Here is a 20,386-nt window from a genome sequence, read left to right as displayed (position 1 = left end):
TCTTGTGTGTTTCGCTCCGCTCACCGCTCCGTCACAGCGGGTGGAGCTGCAGGATTTCTGCTTCACACACACGTTGCATACCGCTATTTTACTGTCTTTTTCGGACACCTTAAAATAATGCCAGACCGGTGAAGCCATTTTGGCGAGCTTGTTTTGCCGCGTACAGAGAAAAGTGTCATGTATTTTACGTCATGCGATCGGCCCTCGCGATCGGCATGTTTAGAGAGCACCGATCGATCGGTAGAGAGTGAGTATCGGCAGATCTCGATCGGTGACCGATCGATCGGAGCATCCCTAGTAAAAAGTACAACCAATCATTTTAGCCGGCCTGGCTAAAATAACTGGATGGCCTACCTGCCTGTCAGCCTTCCATCTGTGCACAAACTTATCTCGTGCCCTCATTGATCATGTGCGCGTTTGTGTGTGTTGAAGGAGGGGCTCTATAAGGAAGTGGCAGATTTTTTCCGGTTGTGTATTTTCAAATTCTTGCGCACTCGAGCTGGTTTCTCAAACTTACCTACCCCACCTTTAACCTCAACTAAAGATTTTTCTAGTCGACCAATAGTCGTCAATTAAGGCGATTAGTCGACTAATCGTCGCACGTTTATGATATATTATGATTATAAATATATAAAAATGTTTGAATTCTTTTTTTTCTCCCAAAATGGTTTCAGTTTCAAAGGCTGATAAAGAGCGTTATTATAACAGCATGGTACGTTTTGCTTCACATAAAATATAAAATAAAACTGTAATAATGAACCTTTGAAATATAAATTAAATGTAGAGAGCGCATGACTCAAAGCGCACCACACATACGCAGCGGTACAAACAGCAGAAGCTTCGGTAAGGATTCTTATTGTGTGTGTGAACAAGCAGCGAGGACACACACGGAACAATTAAGTGCTAGTTTCTATTAGAGATGGGCGAGTCCTGATTCATCCGGATCATTAACCCGGATCCTAGAAATGAGCTGGTCGTGACGAGTCTCCCCTCTCCATTAACCCGAGTCCTTGAGTCCCACACTTGGTGTGACGTACAAATTAAAACTATAAATTGCGTCACTCGCTACTCTCTTTATAACATGTAAAATCACATTACAACGTACCCCAGTCCATCTGCCTACCCTTTAGCAAGTAGGATAGCTGCCTGCCAGAAGTTATCGTTTGGCTCAGGGGAGGGGACGCGGATCAGTGAAACTTCCTGCAGACTCGTGGGGACTCAGAGGAGCCGACGGCTCCTAACCGTAAAAACATAGCAGATCCAGAGATCCATACTCGCCATGTGCACGAGCATAGCCCCTCCTCCAGCACCCGGCTCCCGCCGCTATATTATGCACGAGTCAACAGCAGACTCAGAGATTCGCAGATTCGCAAATCCTGACTCGCTGTGCAAAACACAGCAGACTCGTGCGGACTCAGAGCCGTAACCGTATAGCAGCAGATCCAGAGATCCAGCAGACTCGTCCTCATGCACGATTCAACAGCAGACTCAGATTCGCTAAATCGCAAAATGACCTTTTTTTTGTGATCAATATGTTTTATTAAAGCAAAAGACACCACTTTACACACATTTAACACATACAAACACCAGCATTGCAATGATTACGCAGTCCATGAGAAAATATGGGGGGCATATGATTAGATATAATTATATGTTTAATAATAATAATTGTATAATTAAGACATTTTATATATTCTAACTGTTTTGCAATTTTCTATCATTTGTCATTGTTTGTTTCTTTTTGTGTGCTATGTTCAAAATAAACGTTTTGCCAAGTAAGATCCTTATTGGAAATGCAGCTATTACACGCAGGAGACTGTTGCACAACATGACCATTTTGTTAGAAGTCTACACTGAAATTCATTTAGAGCCGGAAACATAATGGACTTAATCAAAATCGCGGGATCCGTGAATCCAGGTCAATGATCGAGAGAGACCAGTAGCCTACGAGTTAGTCAGCGGAACTTCACAGACTCAGATTCGCAAATCCTGACTCACTGTGCAAAACACAGCAGACTCGTGCGGACTCAGAGCCGTAACCATATAGCAGCAGATCCAGAGATCCAGCAGACTCGTCCTCATGCACGAGTCAACAGCAGACTCTGATTTGCCAAATCGCAAAATAACCCTTTTTTTTGTGATCAACATTTTTTATTAAAGCAAAAGACACTGTGTAGCGGAGGTTAATATAACGTCAGTTTAATATGCTCGTGAAATGCAACAACTTTTCGGTTTCACCGATAGGATTTCTACGGTCTTGGTGATGCTGACTCATATGACTCATATGACTCAAATGACTCGTATGATCCGGATCTCTTCAATGACTGACTCAGAAGACCCTGAGTCCGTAAAAGGATCCGGATTTGCCATCTCTAGTTTCTATTATTCATATCTGAATATAACAACCCAATAAATAGGAAAACGGAAAAACTGAAAATATGAGCGTCGGCAAAAATCCCTCCGCGCATTACGCCCTCATCATGAAATTAAAACGTTATCGTTTTCTGAGGTCAGAATGATTATATATTATAGGTCTATATATGTTGATACAAAGCTAGGCTACTTACTGCCTGACTCACTGCAGCTGTTTTCCTCCGAGGCTAAGAAAGTAACACATGTTGTCGTTGGGAAAATGAAGCTCCATGTTTTGTTTTGAAGCCAGCATTCAGGAAGCTGCACTCTGATGGTGTGCAGGAGGAGACTTTTTGCCGTCATAGTTTGCTCGTCCTTTACTCGCTCAGAAAGATCCACACTTTGGATTTCCTGCCCGACCAAATTAACTTATGGCGCATTTCCACTACACGGCCTCGCTCGGCCTCGCTCGGTATGGCTAGGCCTCGTTAGGCCTTGTCAGGACTGGCTCACTTTTTTAAATTTTTTTATTTCCATTACAGTTTAGGAACTGGGGTAGTAACTATAGTAACGCAGTGTAGGCGGAGCCGTGACGTCATCTTCAATGCGAAACACAAAACCAACATCAGCCGTTAGCTGTTAGCACTCAAGCTCACAGCTCCTCATATCTGTTCAGAAACTAGACAAAAGTGAAACAAGTACAAACCACAGACTGTCTGTGTCATGGTGAATACAGTCGCTGCTTTATTTATGTCTGTATAGGCCGTTGTTGTGAGTGTGGACGGTCGGAGCATACACTGCGTTAGCTTAGCCGATCTCCATTTAGAAAACACGCATTTTAAAAGGTTTTTCGCCTGCCGTCTGTCTGCAGACTTGTCAAAGCATTAATTCATGGTTTTTACTAACCGGTATCAGTATGTTGTTACTTCGGCATCATTTTGAAACGTGTATTACAATTAAATCACGGTCAAATATGTCCATCTTGTTGTAGTTGTAGCCCCCTTGCCAGCGATTCTCTCTAGTTTAGCATACTCAGCCCGACTCAGCCTGGTTGTTCCTGGCCCTAGAACCACGATGTTATGGGGCCAGAAAAACTGTGAATTAGGACCCGTTAGCCGGTACTAGGCCAAGTGGAAACGCAACCAAAAACTGGCCCCGCACGGCTCAGCACGCTTAAAGCAAGCTCCACGCTGCAGTGGAAACGCGCCATTAATGACCAGGCTCCGCTCTGAATGAAGTCTGAGGGGGTTTCCGGCTGACGCTTCATACAAAGACAAATACTTTTTTCGCCGACTAATGTTTAGTCGACTAATTGGGGGCAGCCCTAGTCCCCAGTGTGTAAGGAGACTCACAAAGTGTCAGAAAATAAAACCCTTTCTCTTTTCCTCCGTACCCAAATCTCTAAAAACGTTGAACTCCTGGCAACGTCCCGCCTATCGTCCCCTATCAGAAACAATGCCCGACGTGTTTTGGAAGTAATATGACCTTTGTTTACATTAGCAAGCATAGCTAACACTCAGAGCTAACACTGTACTGTATGTGTAAAAAAGCGGGATATAAAAAGGAACTCACCTTGTGGTAAACCCGTAAGAGAAAAAGCGTTTGAGCTCCATACTGTTTCAGAAATAATCCTTGATGTGGTTTGGAACATAATATGGCGTTTAATCATGTTTTGATTCAGGTATTTTGTTGTGAATCCTTTTGCAGTTTGCTGTCAGATAGTTAACCAGCTGTGTTTTTTTGTAGTTTTCCCAAACAGGTGCAGTCCGGGCTGCTGGAGGTTGTCTCTCCTCATCAGCATTACTACCCCAACTTCACCCTCCTCAGAGAGACCTTAGGAGACTCCAAGGACAGAGTCAAGTACGTTCACCATTTGTATTGTAATTTATTTCAATTGCTAAAATCGTAGCTATTGTTAACTTTGATATTTCTAACTTTATTCCCCTTCCTGGCATACTTGTCTTTGTTGTGTCTGTGTTGCAATAGGATAACAATATGTCAGTGAATAAGCACTATAGGGTGCATTAGAATTGTATTATTTCTCATCTGTCTGTCTAAAGCAGGGGTGTCAAAACTACGGCCCGGGGCCAACTGTGGCCAGTGGTCCATTTTGAATTGGCATTCAGCAAATTTTAAAAGTACAATGGAATATGGCCCACACCTGAAAATGGTGCTTGTCTTATATTTTACTTCTTAAATATGTACAACTTTATTACACAGTAGTATTCATGTGTTAATAAAATCACTTTTCAAATAAATTCAGTCAGATCAAATTGAACATTTTTTCTAACAATAACTTATTTCCATAACTTGAAATAGACCCTCCATATTTCCCCTTATTGTAACCAATATGAGGCTCCTGTTGTAAGGAATGAGCTACAACTCTTTTATGCCCTTTTCCACCAAACCGCTTCCAGAGCCGGTTCTGGGCTACAGCCTGATTTAGCTCTGGTTCTTCCTGTTTCCACCGCAGCGGAGCCGGCTCTAAGCACCGAAAACCGGTTCTTAGCTGACCCCACTCGGCTGCCCGGCAAGAACCAAGAACCAATACTTCACGCTTACTTCTGACGAGATTAACCTGAGCAATAACAGTTAATGGCGAGTACGGCAAATAAAAGTTGTAACAAGCAGTAGCGCTGAGCAAATCGACTAGAACGTGACTACACACTTGTGAAAAAAACACACTTTATAAAGTCAGGCAACACTAACCACGCTTAGTGTGATTCTGTTACATTTTCGTACTTTAATGACCATCTGTTCGCTGTTATTGATCATTGTGGAGAGCAGGCAGACGTTTTCCTGTTGTTTTGTATTATAGCAGCTATCGGATGGAATCAATTCATACTGAAACACATTCATTTATGGGAATGGGGGATATTTATCAGGCTTGTGTGACAGTCAGACAGTGAATGCTTTCCAGCGGTCGCTGCCAAGAGTTAAACTAAACTCTGCCGTGAGTTAACGGTAGACTAAACTCTGCCGTGAGTTAACGGTAGACTAAACTCTGCCGTGAGTTAACGGTAGATTAAACTCCGGTGGACGAGCAGCACTGCAGCGGTCGGTAAATGCCGCTGAAACACATTAATAAACAATGAACCACGGCACTCTGGAGAAAAGTATAAGGGTTGAGAAGTAGTTATTTCATTTAATCTGGCTTCGTATGATTAAAAGCAACACGATCATCGACCTGACGCAGTCCTTCATTGTTGTTGTTGTTGTTGCGAGCGGTGTTTGGGAGAAACGTAAACCGACGTAAACGGTGACGTTATGACGCAGCAGCGGCAGCACCAGTCGGGCTCGGTGGAAACACAAGTGGTGCTACAGAGAAGAACCAGTTCAGCACCAGAAAAGCACAAGAACAGATCTTGAACCGGATCCGGTTTGGTGGAAAAGGGGCATGAGTAACACAACAAATGAATCCGTCTGGAGAGCTGTGATGGAGGCTGTTTCTTAAAGCATATTCAAGTATCAAGCTTCATTTACCTACATTTCATAACTTAACTTAGGAGGCAGTATACCTCACCTCTATAAGTAACCCAGCCCTTCGTATGTTTTCTGTATGTGGCCCTCAGTGAAAACAGTTTGGACACCCCTGGTCTAAAGTGAAAGACAGATCCATGTTTGTGTGTTCACGTGTGTAGCTTTCCTGTATTTTTATCAGATGGCGAACAAAGCAGAATCTGGACTTCAGCTTCCTCATGCTCTACGCTCACGACAAAGGAACATTCTATGTTCAGGTAGGGTTCAAAGGTCCGATAGTTATTGATGTGCCTCAAATGATATGTAAATACAATTTACATAATGTGGAAATACAACCCAACATTCAGACTGTTAAATGATAAACACTGATGTCAGATGACCATATGCTGTATTCAACTTAACCAAACACAGCTCCTGGTAGTGTTCGTTTGAAACTAACAAATATCCGCCAGTGTTCAACATAAAATATCATAAAATACTTTTTCAATGGGGTCATAAATCCATCACAAATATAATTCTGATGCGCACACACAAACATTTCCTGCTTCAAGCAAATGTAAAAGAAATCCAAATGTACATGTATTTTAAAAATGTTCATCAAAAACACATTTGAATGTTGTTACAACTATTCACAAACTGTTGAGCCTGCATTTAGAAACTGCTAGTCGTGTGTGTACTTCCATTCTATTTTAGCCAATCAGATGAGTGCGCCACTACGCGGCATGATTTATTACGCTATGCCCAGGAATGGAAGGGAACCCCAAGAAACAAGTCAGACAGCTGTTTTGGTAAAAATGAGTTTCACATATTTCTGTCTTGTGCATTGCTGAAACTATCAAACGAAGGCATAGAAGTCCGTAAAGCTACCCAAAAGAATGCAGACAAATGCAACAGCAACTGGATTGAAGATCATATGCGTTCACCAACTTGGAAAATGAAGCATGGAGATTGGATGAAATGCAGGTAACACAAGACAATCCACGCCCAAGACCTCTTCTGACCTCCTAGAAGCTGCAGCGCCGGGATGGGGGCTAAGCTAGCTAGGATCCACTACCCAGCATGCCCCTGACTGATGTCCGTTCGCAGGAAAATAAGACTAACGCTAAACCTGCAGACAAAACATTTAATTGTAATGTCAAGACTGTAAGCCAAGGCGTGTGTTCTTTAACTACATTCTAACTTACCTCAGCTGAAGTCAAATGGTAACAAGCCTGGGTGCCGGCGTCTTTTCTTCCACGTTGTGGATGTAGCCTTCAATCAAGTTGCTGTATCCCTTTGTTTGACTTATTTTGGGGATCTTTACAGACTTATCTGCCCACCTTTGATTATTTCAGCACTGGTGGTCACAAAACCTTTTGGACCAATATGCCAAAGCTATCTCACTGAGCAGTTTGTGAGGGATTCCTTTCCATCTGGTTTCCAGGTTCCGAACCAGAGTATCCGCATGCTGGAATGATCCAACTAGCTATCTAATAAGCTAGACGCTAAATTAGTCAAACGTAATTCTTTATCCAACCACTTTTGTCACAGCGTAGGAAAGCACATTGGTGTCACAGCACAGCGCCCTGCACCTTTCTATGGATTTGAATGTAAGGCCTCCAATTACAAGGCTGCGTTACTGCAACTAGCTTTGCCATTTTAACTAATACCCTTGTGTTGGGGAATAATTCTCCTAGATATCCACCTTTTGCCCTTTGACGTTTATGACCAACCTTGACGTCTGTTATCTCCCTTAAGGAAAGGGGCTGCTTCAGCCATATGTTGTTACCAGTTTGTGAGCGGGCAACTCTCGGTCACAAATGGTTTATTGTTGTGGGTACACTGGAACACTTCCTTCTTGGGGTTTGTGGACTCCAAGGTGTGAAATCTTCGAGGCCATAAGCATCAGACGCAAGTAATTCAGTGTTCCCAGCTGTTTAGTCTATCTCCCCAAAAATGTTGATTACTCTCTCTGAACTAGTTAAAAGGTCTATCGAGAGAGAGGCTCTTCAGAATTGACGTGGCAACTCTATCGTGAAGTCAGACGTCTGACTCCTGACTTGTCTTGTGAATTCTCCGGCCGAAGCTCCTAAATAAACCATCAGTGTTTGACATCAAAGCTCCAGCTCTCCCCGTGTCTCCTTCCTGAGTCGGTGACTCCCACTGCATTGCTACACAGAAGTTTCCACCACACCTTGAAGCGCTCATGTGATAAAAAAGTAATTTGCGAATAGAGCAACTTCAGGGGAGTGTCAAAGTTGAACAGTGTGTGTCCTACTGTAACAACATGCAAATACTTTTAAATACATATACTTCACCATTTATATTACATTTATTGAAAATAGTGAAGATTTGTGTCTATCGGAAATATATTTGTGAACCGTATTTTCAAACCCTGTATATACACTGCATGCACAATAATTAGGCAAGTTGTGCTTTTGAGGATTATGTTATGATTGAACAACTAGAGTGCTCTTGGTCAATGCAAAATGTAATTTAAGTAAAAGTGAGGTTTTGGCTTTCTAAGGAGAAAATCTATGTGTGCACAATTATTGGGCAACTATTAGTGTTCAGGATTATTATGCAACTAGAGGAACAACGAAAATGTTCCCATCTCACTGGTTTATTCTCATCTGTTAAAGTGAGAATAATAAACAAACAAACAACTCAAAATGTACAAATAAACATTTCTGAGATTTAAAAAAAATACTCACTTGCCTAATAATAGTGCACATATAATGACCAATTATTGTGTTAATTGAAGCGGCAATAGAAGCATTTATGTTTAAATCACAAAATACATTTATGAATCTTTGCAAGTGCATCCACTAATACTAATATTAAGTCTGATTTGACTTCATAATTCTCTGCCACAGAGAGTGGTTTGACTGCAGCCTTCAAATGAATGTAAAGGTTTTATGATGTGGCGTAGTCACTCTTTCAAACGTTCTTGTGTCCTGTGTGTTGCAGTTAGAGGATGATGTTGTTGCGAAGGCCGGCTACTTCAACAACATGAAGACCTTCGCCACCCTGAATGATTCCAAGCAATGGCTCTTCCTGGAGTTCTCCCAGCTCGGATTTATAGGTGTGTGTGTCTGTGTGTCTTAGCATTAAAGTGGGAAGTCGTTCCACATAATGAGCCTTGTTTTGTGTGTGTCTGACTCACTCACTCACTCACTCACTCACTCACTCACTCACTCACTCTCTCACTCACTCACTCACTCACTCACTCACTGACTCACTCACTCACTCACTCACTCACTCACTCACTCACTCACTCACTCACTCACTCACTCACTCACTGACTCACTCTCTCACTCACTCACTCACTCACTCACTCACTCACTCACTGACTCACTCACTCACTCACACACTCTCACTCACTCACTCACTCACTCACTCACTCACTCACTCACTCACTCACTCACTCACTCACTCACTCACTCACACACTCTCACTCACTCACTCACTCACTCACTCACTCACTCACTCACTCACTCACTCACTCACTGACTCACTCACTCACTCACTCACACACTCTCACTCACTCACTCACTCACTCACTCACTCACTCACTCACTCACTCACTCACTCACTCTCTCACTCATCTCTCATCCTTCAGGCAAGATGTTTCGAACCGGTGACCTCCCGATGATTACGGAGTTCTTCCTGATGTTCCACAAAGACAAACCAGTGGACTGGCTGTTGGATCACATCCTGTGGGTGAAAGCTTGCAACCCAGAGAAAGACGCAGTAAGTCAGTTGTGCGAACCAGCTCATGATGAAGCATACAGGATATTTGTGTTTGTTATTAAGTTGTTCTCTTATCTCCACTCTGCTCGTCTTGATATTCTCTATACATTAGGTTTCATCCTTGTTTGTATTCCGGCCAACGATTGTAGTGCCTTTTCCATTGCTTTAGATTTCTTTTTTCGAGGGCTGCAGTCATGGGTGTACAGCGTGAACAGGACCTAGCTTTTGGTTTAACTTCATCAGTTTCAAAGGGGAGATTGTGTTGAGAGCTGAGCTGAAATCAACCCAGCTCATTGTGAAATAGGTGTAGAGTATTAGATGGGGACAGTTGAATGCAGATTATACAGGTGCTTAGTTTATTCCTTAAAGAAGCCCTATTAAGTTTTCCATTTCCTGTAGTAAGGAAACAGGAAATGTTTAACCTTGTTATATAGCTTTTTGTGCATGTAAATGGTCTGCAAAGACTAAAGTCCCCCACAATTTGTGACATAGTGATATCACTATATAACACTTGTGCTTCTATTGGCCAGCGCTCCAACACATTGTACGTGATAGGCTAAGGGGCAGGACATCTGTAAGCGGTTGACCAATCACCACAAAGCCGGCCAGCTAACCAATCGGAGCAGACTGGGCTCTGGTTTCAGACAGAGGGTGAAAAGAGGTGCTGCAGCACAGGCAGTATGAGAAACATAAAGAGCCTTTTGAACATTAAAGCATGGAGACATGTCCCAGTAGAGGCTCAAATTACAAGTACGATCCTGAACATTTGCATAAAAGGGCCTCTTTAAAGATTCCTCATAACCTTAGCAACCTCTGAGAGGGAAATAATGTTGGCAACAGCACAAAAAGAATACTCAATAGTGTTTATGAAACACAGTAATGTACATCATAAGATACCAGCTTGCAAAAAATGTAAAATGTTTGATAAATAGTACATACCTGAGAAGTTAAGGATACTGATAATGAAGTTGAGTTTCTGACGATGGTGTGTTGTCTCATCCAGAAACACTGTACACAACAGAAGGCTTTGCATAAGAAGAGATACAAGCCCTCCCTCTTCCAGCATGTGGGCCTCCACTCCTCTCTGCACGGGAAGATCCAGTATCTGAAGGTGAGTGCCTTCCTGACTGAAGCTGAAACTGTGATAGCATCTTTCCTGTCATAATAATGAGGACTTTGTAGTGTTGCCTGATACTGTAAAATAAATGCTGCAGATCTTTTTTAAAAGCATCTCACACTATAAGTACACATTACATCACATGACATGTCACTTGTTAGAGCCATCTTTCACATGCAGGCCTCCTGCTCACCTTTTGATTGACACATCTTTTAGTGCAGTTCAAACACGGATATTATGAGTGAAGTTGGGCTCACTTGCTCCAATTTATGAGACCCTTATAGAATTCCGGTCCCAAACTCATCACTTGTCACATGCATATAGTATAGAGTTCAACATGTATATCATTACATGTCTTATTGAATACTTGATTGAACACAGGTCTACTCCCAGTCATATTACCTCTCTGCTAAATTGACTTTTTTCATATGAGACCAGAGAAACAAATGTGTTTTGCGTGCGTTACTCCTTCAGAATATTTTGGAATATGAATTCACGTAATAAGTGGGATAATGTGCAGTGAGCAGGCCATCATTGCAAAAGGATCCCCTTTAGTACTCATGTACTGTTCACACTGTCTGGGTCCCTTTCGCAATAACGACCAGCTCACTGCATATATGCCTTATGTAACTATAGGTAAGAACCCTGATGTGTGAAAGTAGCATGCAGTGCAGGCCCTTGTCTGCTGTGTGGATGAAGGAGCTGTGGACATGTTTGAACTAAGAGGGTGTCGCCCTCTTTAAGTGTAAGCCACATCCAGTTGTTTCTGTAATGAATCGTTATTGATCATTTGTGGGGTTTTCAGGACAAAGACTTTGAAAAGCAGGCTCTGTATCAGGCTCACAGTAACCCGGCTGCAGAGGTCAGCAGCAGCCTGAAACATTACCAGCAGCACAGTCTGGAGCGGGCGTACACAGGAAAGGACTTCTTCTGGGCATTAACACCCATCAAGAACGACTACATCCTCTTCAACTTCACCCAGCCCATCAACATGACCAGGTCAGTTTCAAAACACACCTGTGTTAACCTGTTTCAACATGCAGTTAAACCCGGGGAAAAGAACTCCAACAGCATTCCATTGTTCACAGATGATATCCTTCTACACGGCCAGTGTACTCCACTACTATTTTGTTGGACCGCCTTTAGCTTTATCGGTCCAACTAAATTCATTCGTCGTATCGAGAAGCTGCTGCAATGTCTCAAAATGTATTTCTGTTCAGAATTGCATTAATTTTCCACCAAGATCTTGTACTGAAGCGCCCATCATTCTGGAACAGGATACATCTGGATTCATTGATTTGGTTTTAGTAATGCGTTTGACAGTTCTTAACCCGATTAGTAGCTTCAGCAATCTCTAGTTGTTTTCTTTGCTTGATGCAGGCCAATCATTTGACCCTTCTGAGACTGATTAACATCCTTTCCAGGACCACAGGATATGTCTTCTGACATGGTTGTTTAAGAAATGAGAAGCTACTCACAGCATTAGCTGGGGTTAAATAACTTGTTGCCAGTTGAAACATATTCATCACAGCAGTAATTATCCAATGGAAGGCTCTTACAGATTGGCTTAGTTGAATCCAGTTGGTGACTTATGACTTGGATAACTTCCTGTTTACCCTGTCTTTACAAGGCTTTATGATTTATGAAATTAAAATACAACAACTAAGAAATCTATTGGCAACAACAATGTCATGCAAGCTTGTGGGTTAAATAACACTCCGAAGAAGAAACAACTGGAATAGCCATACTCTATGCACTCAAGATATCTGAATGAAAATGTGTTCTATGGATATCCACGACTCTCTTCTTTACAAACCTGCTCATTTAATATTAAAATCAGTTTGAGGCAAAAATAATGCAGGTTTTTGCATGCAGTGTGCTATTTTCTCTTCATTTTTTAAAGTTATGTTTTAAATGTTTCTGCATACTCTGGTCCCTCCACTGCCTTGGAATTGGACAATTTGGGTATGACTGTAAAGCTGGGACTCCAATAAACCCAATTATATATATTATATTATACAAAAATCCCCCTGATGGTCTTAGAGAAAGAGTCATTGAGGTTTCCGGGCCTGAGCACATTGATGGACAAGGCAAACATGACTGGTGCAAGGCACCAAGGACCCACATGTTGTTATTTCAATTAATATGAACTCTATTCAACCTTTGAATGACCTACTGTTGCTTCAAAACACACCCACTTAACACACATGCAGTCTGTGTTCTCAGTGTTGGGTGGTTTAGTGCCGTGTGAAAACAGAATGTGGTGATGTGTTAACGTACATGTTGTAGATAACACATTCAACTCAGGGGAATCACTCCTCAGTTTGTACTGTTTGTTTTTCAAATAATTGATCATCAAGTTGAAAATAAGTGATAATGCATCTGAACAACCAAACTGACCACATACAACTGTCTTCATCTATATATATTTATTATTTTATTTGTATTTATCGTCATTTTCATTCAGGCTCACCATTTGTGAGTGTTGGGTTTTAACACCCTACTGGCCTTGTCAGTGTTCAACATTCAGGATACATTAATGTAGACTAAATGAATAATATAAAGGCATTCTGCCGGTAGAACAGGTCCGCTCAGCAGGACACAGTACAGAGAATAATTACAGAGAGCAGGGGTTATTAATGTGCAGGTGTGTGTGAAACAAACAGTAACACACTGCTGCTGCTCTGGCAGAGATAACGGTGTGCATTTTATTCGTAGTAGATCAGCGAACATGTCTGCAAACACAACTTCCATCAGAGGTCTCTGCAGCGACTGACAGCTGATCCAGATGCTTCAGCTGTCTTCACAAACAGAAGTCGCTTAACGTGGCGCTCCGAGGAAAGGACTCTTAAAACACATGTCCTTGCGTCCTCTCCCTTTGCAAGTGAGGGAAGCAGGGATGCAAGTTAATCGACTAGTTATGCAGGGATAGACACTATCCTCCAAAGATGGCCGCTACGCCCCAGAATGCACCGCGGTCCCCATTCCCTATAATAGTATAGGAGAAGTGAAAGTGAACAATTGTCCTAATGCTACTGATGATGTACATATTGCTTTTGTTTACGAGGGCATTTCAGAATGAAATGATTGAATGTGAAACATTTGATGATGATATGTTTGCACACATTTACTCCTGCTCATTACAGCGCTCTGTTCTCTTTACTGTAGGTATCTGTTTCGCAGCGGAAATATTGAGACCAGTGCAGATAAATTCTACAACACTACAGTGGAAGTGCTGCCTAGCAATGTGAGTTGTGTGTGTGTGTGTGTGTGTGTGTGTGTGTGTGTGTGTGTGTGTGTGTGTGTGTGTGTGTGTGTGTGTGTGTGTGTGTGTGTGTGTGTGTGTGTGTGTGTGTGTGTGTGTGTGTGTGTGTGTGTGTGTGTGTGTGTGTGTGTGTGTGTGTGTGTGTGTGTGTGTGTGTGGTGTGTGTGTGTGTGTGTGTGTGTGTGTGTGTGTGTGTGTGTGTGTGTGTGTGTGTGTGTGTGTGTGTGTGTGTGTGTGTGTGTGTGTGTGTGTGTGTGTGTGTGTGTGTGTGTGTGTGTGTGTGTGTGTGTGTGTGTGTGTGTGTGTCATTGCTGCAGTGGATGAGGTCTTGGTTTTCATGTCAGGTGTTGATGCCTTGCGGAAAAGTGGCAAGGCATCAGGAAACACCCACAACAACAAGCTATCTGCTGTCACTCCACCGTGTGTGTGTGTGTGTGTGTGCCTGTTATCGGACACTTCTGCCACACTAAAGGGGAAAAGTGGCCATGGCCCGGCTGACCTTTGAGTAAAGTTACAAAGACATGGAGTCGCGGTTGAAGATAAGAGGAAACACTGTCACACAAGATGAGTTCAGTTCTTTATATATACAGTCTATGGTTCAGTTCCAAGGGTTCACATTGCAGGGAAACTCCAACTGAACCACTTCTGGCATGACAACGTGACAAGAAGAAAGTGGATCAAGCACAAATGTCTAAAAAAGTATTAATTCAAGTAAAAAAACAGCTAATATCTGCAGAATGATCATGTCGGAATGGTCAGCATGAAGAGGGTAGAAAGAAATCGAGAGTTTATCATGATGTCATCAGAATATTACATTTGACAAGTATCCACGTTCTAATGTATTGTGTTTTGTAGTAGATGAGTTCATAGTCTTCACATGATGTCACAGCTCTATGCCAACGCCCACATCCACTGCTGGCCATTGACGACTCCGATTCACCACACTGCTAGCCAACATGCCAGATGTTGTTCAAATGAATGCAAAGAGAAAACAAGTCTTTCCTGTTTTCATAAAGAATATCATCTCAGAACAAAAACCCAGTGAGGCAGTTTCATGACTGTGCAGTGTGCAAGCAACTAACCAGAGCGTGCCGTTTGCCTTTCCGTGAGTTATGTAAGCAATGATCGTGTCATTGATAGAAAAAGCACACTTCAGGAACTGGTGGCTTTTGCAGTTGAGGAAACTCAAACACTATCTGCCATCTGTTTGCCCTTTCATGCTGACAGTTCTGGATCGCTACCAAAAAAGGATGTAAAAAGGACCCTGTGTAATATTTCTATGATATGCTTATTGTGACTTGCAACATATCTGTTTTTGCCTTTCTAGACTTTAAACATGTTGCGTTCTTATAATCTGTCACCCAATAACTAACATGTTTTTTCTCACATCACTAGCACATGTTATAGTAGGCAAGGCAAGGCGAGGCGAGGCGAGGCGAGGCGAGGCGAGGCGATGCGATTCAAAGTGCTTTACACATTAAAAGCAAAAGACATTTAAGAACAAATACAGCATAAATACATAGTATTCCTATGGCTTTCATTTTCTCTGCTCTACAATCAGTTTTGTATTCATAACTTGTCACTTTATCCACACTACTGACAGTTACATGTATATTATCAGTATAATACAATAGGAACTGGAACTCGGGCTTCCTGCCCAGAAACTCTCTAGATAACAGATGAATGTTTCCAACACACCCAGATCAGGACGGGCACACCTATACTCCAGGACTGGACTACAGAATCCACTTAAACAAGAGAGAGAGCCCAGGATCTTCTCATGTTCCTAGAATGCGTTGGGTTTCTTTATATTGTACACATCTACATCTTCTGAAGAGTCGAATAGTGACCTTGGAATGTGGGCTAATTATTAATAGATGATAATTGCATAGGAACACGGCACCGTAGTGTGTGTGAGCTGTGTTGATGTCAGTGAGAAGTGACATTCTTATCTGAACCAGGATTAGCAGGTCTGATAGCCACAAGGTCAGACTGAGACAAAGCATGCTCACAGTATCCACGTCAGTTTGGTTCATTAAAAACCTAAGAAGTTTAGTTTAGTTTATTTGTTTATAGTGTTGTGGACAGTCCCCATTGATCAACTGTCACAAACAACAGTAAATGGGGAAGCTTTAGCAAACATTGCTAATTTCCAGCTGTTGTCCTCGGCCAGATATTAATGGACACCATTAAAATCACAATACTGCCTTAGTTATACAGAAAGGATGAAAGACAAGTAGATACAGGCGATAAGACAAGTAGATGCCTTATACACGCACGACTGCTCTCCCACCTACCCTTCAAACACCATCATTAAATATGCAGACGACACCCCCGTCATCGGGCTCGTCTCAGGAGGCGATGAGACAGCCTATAGAGAGGAGGTCCAGAAACTGACGGAGTGGTGCACGGTCAACAACCTACTGCTAAACTCAATAAAAACGAAATAAATCATCATCGATTTCAGGAGAACCAGCATAGACCACGCCCCCCTCTACATTAACGGGGACTGTGTAGAGAGGGTGCCTTCATTAAATTCCTGGGAGTCCACATCTCCCAGGAGCTCACCTGGTCCACAAACACCACGGCAGTGATAAAGAAGGCCCAGCAGCGACTGTACTTCCTGAGACTGCTCAGAAAGAACCATCTGAATCAGAAGCTGCTGGTGACCTTCTATCGCTCTACAGTTGAGAGCGTCCTCACATACTGCATCTCTGCTTGGTATGCAGGGTGCTCGGCTGCCGACAGGAAGGCTCTGCAGAGGGTCATTAACACGGCCCAGAGGATTATTGGCTGCCCTCTGCCCTCCCTGGAAGACATCACCAGCTCTCGCTGCCTCAGGAGGACCAGTTCCATCCTGAAGGACTCATCCCACCCAGCCCGTCATCTGTTCGACCTGCTGCCCTCGGGCCGGCGCTACCGTTCACTGAAAGCCTGCACCTCCAGACTCACAAACAGTTTCTTCCCATGGGCCATTAGGACATTAAACACACACAAATAACTCCCCATATCCACACTGTGCAATGATCATGGTCTGTCTCTATGTATACACTGTAATATTTATCATATGTATTTTATCATAATTCTATTTTATTCATTTATTTATTTATTTATTTATTTATTAATCCTGCTCATCTACATGACGATCCGAAGCTGTGTGCACTACTTGCTGGTCGTAACTGTCAGACCTTTTAATCTGTGTTTTAATATGTCTGTTTTTAAAGCACTCGCTGGAGCAGTGACTATAAATCTCGTTGTATTCTGTACAATGACAATAGAAGCTTTTGATTTGATTTGATTTGAGATACAGGCGTAGAAGAAAGAAAAAGTTAGATTTTCGAATCCCGCTTAAAACAACTATAGTTCTGTGCTCTGTGCTGAGCATGTGTTGACAGCCATGATATTCCTGGTGTTTCCATGGTGGGCAAAGAAAATGGCGGCTACAAGCTAACGGCTACGTTTGTTTACCCCAGATGTAGAAAGATGTCTGGTAAAAATATATACAAAATACATGTAAAAAGAAGTGGTACAAAGACAGCTTCTGGCAGACAATGCATGCTCAAAGGCAGGCTTGGGGAGTAACTGATTACATATAAGGGGATTACTTTACTAGGATATAAAAAAGGTAACTGTATTCCCTTCCCTTGTCCAGTTTTTAGCTTTTTATTAACCACGAGGTTTCACATATTATATTGTTATTATAAATAAGAGGCAGACGGCAGCTACAGAAACTGAGCAGGTACAGAAGAGGGGACGTGTGGCAGTCTTTCCCAAAAGGAAACCCTCATAATAATAATTGAAAAATACATATTTTACACAATCAAAATAATCAATAAATGATAAATAATGATTTGTTGTGTTTTCTTCCTTCAGGCGTCAGCACGAGACACACTGGTGGCTGCTTCGCCTTCTCATTACAGACAATCTGATAAGGGTTTCATCATAATCGGTAAATATTTCTAATTAAATACAATAACACATAATACAAATAATCAAGTCATCACACATGCATGTATGTCACCAACACACATATAGAGTTCTGCAGCGTTGGAGTATTTTTGGAGACGACCTGGAAGTTAGCATTGCAAGGGATCGCTCCACTAAAAGCAACGGGGTTTTTCCATTGGATTTTGGGATACTGCAAACAAATAAGATCTGTGGCAAACACATATTTATCATACTTCTTCGTTTTGTTCAGAAGGACACTTTTTCCATATATTAACACCACTTTTATCATAGCCGAAGCTTAAATGCAATCGCAAAAGTCAAAGCATTAGGTTATAAAGGAACTACAAGTCACATGACTTCATGTCAACACTGCTAAGCTAAAGGCGGCAAATGTTTGGCAAGATGACTTTTAGAAGTCTCATTTAGCCACTTGTTAGCAAAACCAGTTATAGAGACAAGTAAAAGCTTCAGGCTTTCACCAGTGGGGTGTTTACTGACGTAGTTTACGTTGTCGAACAAAAGGTGAGACAAGGGTGTAACTTTGGTTTGAGAAGTGGGGGGGACACAAAACAGGGGGTCCTCCGCAATGAAATATTTTCTCAATTTCCATTTCCTGCCTTTCTACAAATATATTAGGGACTATAGTGTTAACAAATCCAAGAAAAATGTGTAGTGTATATAATGAGTGTGCACACTTATCTAGTATCCTATCCATGTGAACCTGTTTTATTTGTGATTACCTGACATCCTCTAGGGGGGTCCGGGGGCATGCACCCCGGGAAGATTTGTTTCTTTAAATTGAAGTTGAATGCATCAATCTGGTGCACTTTGAGGGCAACATTAAGAGATTTATGGATACAGTTCTCAACACTCATATGAAACAGAACTGTATATATTTCAATAATCAAAATGCCATTAGAATATGCTCACAAGCAATAACACATCATTGATAAACTCCTCTCTCCTATCTTTATCTTACCTAGTCTGCATTCTTTCTTTTTATTTATGCATATTTGACTAATCACTCCCCTTTCAAACTGTGTTTTTTATTTTTGTACTGACCTATAGTACACATTGGAAGGATTTCTTAACTTATTTTATATACAACTATATATTACATAGATGGAAATATTTGTTTACATAGATGACCAAACCGTTTGAGACCCACTGAGATAACTAGACTAAAGTTTACAACCTAATCACTCAGAGAGTCCTTTACCTCCCTGAGCTGACGTTATCTCTCTCAGTCCGACAGGAGAGGACTCTCCCTCTCCTTATTGTTGAAACAGCTTCTCTCTCTCTCTCTCTCTCTCTCTCTCTCTCTCTCTCTCTCTCTCTCTCTCTCTCTCTCTCTCTCTCTCTCTCTGTCTCTGTCTCTGTCTCTGTCTCTGTCTCTGTCTCTGTCTCTCTCTCTCTCTATTTCTCTCTCTCTCTCTCTCAGTCTCTCAAAGTCCGACAGGAAAGAGCTCTCCCTCTCCTTATTGTTGAAACAGCTACTAATCTCCATTAGCTCCGAGCTAGTACCAAATGCTAACAACAACCCCCGTAACTCTCTATGTCTCTCTCTCTCTGTCTCTCTCTCTTTCTATCTCTCTCTCACAAGATGCGCTCGTGCCACACACACACACAGACGCTCCTCCGTGACGATGACCGCTTGCGTAAAAAATTTTTTTTTTTAAAAATTTAAAAGTGGGGGGGACACAAATGGGATTTTGAAAAGTGGGGGGGACATGTCCCCCCTGTCCCCAGTGGAAATTACGCCCATGGGTGAACATCATATACCTTTTGTTAACCACAACCTTATGTCTGAAATCAAACCAATAACCAGTTTTAAAATGTTTTGGCTTTGAGACTGGCTGCACCACTATATTCAGTAGAATCATGTGTTCAGCAGATACCATGACATTTGAATTATTGAATGATGTAATAAGCTAACCAACGCCTCCAACGCATGTCACCTCTGAAACTACAAGCATAGATTAATTTCATGTTGGCACCTGTACATTTTAAAATTGAAATATTAGGAGATTAGGAAATGATGCTTCAGCGAAAGACTAGAAGTTAAAAGCTGTGCGTGTCTGTGTTGCAGGTGCGTTTGTGGACGGGCTAGCTGCGGCGAACATTGAAGAATCACTGCAGCCGATCTCAGCGCTCCGCCTGCTGGTTCACTCTGACGCTGACGTCTGGGCTCTGCTGAGCGAGGTCTGAGAGCATGTGTTCATGTGTGTGTTCTTATATACACCACCCATCTAAACAGCAGCGCTGTGAAGGATATGTGCAATGTGCATATTATAAAGACTAAACATTAAGAGTTATATGAAATGATTAAACACATAGAAACACATTGACAGCCTGATACATACGTGGACACTTATTCATTAGAACATATAGCCAGGATCTTTCCAAATTCCCTCCACATGGGAACAGATACCCCTTTTCCATTTAAATGAGTTATGTTCTAGTTCTGTGCTAGTGCTAGTTTGCAGGTTGCT

At 42.1% G+C, this 20,386-nt stretch overlaps 1 protein-coding gene across 1 annotated transcript in view; it reads left to right on the top strand.

Annotated features, from left to right (window-relative positions):
• The window catches only part of LOC117470861 (alpha-1,3-mannosyl-glycoprotein 4-beta-N-acetylglucosaminyltransferase B-like), a 37,835-nt gene extending 17,733 nt beyond the window's left edge, over positions 1–20,102 (top strand). Inside the window, 9 exon segments of the mRNA XM_034115743.1 lie at positions 4,099–4,212; positions 6,014–6,089; positions 8,782–8,896; positions 9,434–9,564; positions 10,568–10,675; positions 11,487–11,680; positions 13,850–13,928; positions 17,820–17,895; positions 19,984–20,102. Coding sequence (XP_033971634.1) covers positions 4,099–4,212; positions 6,014–6,089; positions 8,782–8,896; positions 9,434–9,564; positions 10,568–10,675; positions 11,487–11,680; positions 13,850–13,928; positions 17,820–17,895; positions 19,984–20,102 — 1,012 coding nt within the window.
• The last annotated feature ends 284 nt before the right edge of the window (positions 20,103–20,386 follow it).

The sequence above is a fragment of the Trematomus bernacchii genome, unplaced genomic scaffold, assembly GCF_902827165.1.
Source record: "Trematomus bernacchii unplaced genomic scaffold, fTreBer1.1, whole genome shotgun sequence".
NCBI classification, from domain to species: Eukaryota; Metazoa; Chordata; class Actinopteri; order Perciformes; family Nototheniidae; genus Trematomus; species Trematomus bernacchii.
Note: the sequence above shows the minus strand (reverse complement) of the source record. Positions and strands in the feature narration are given on the sequence as shown.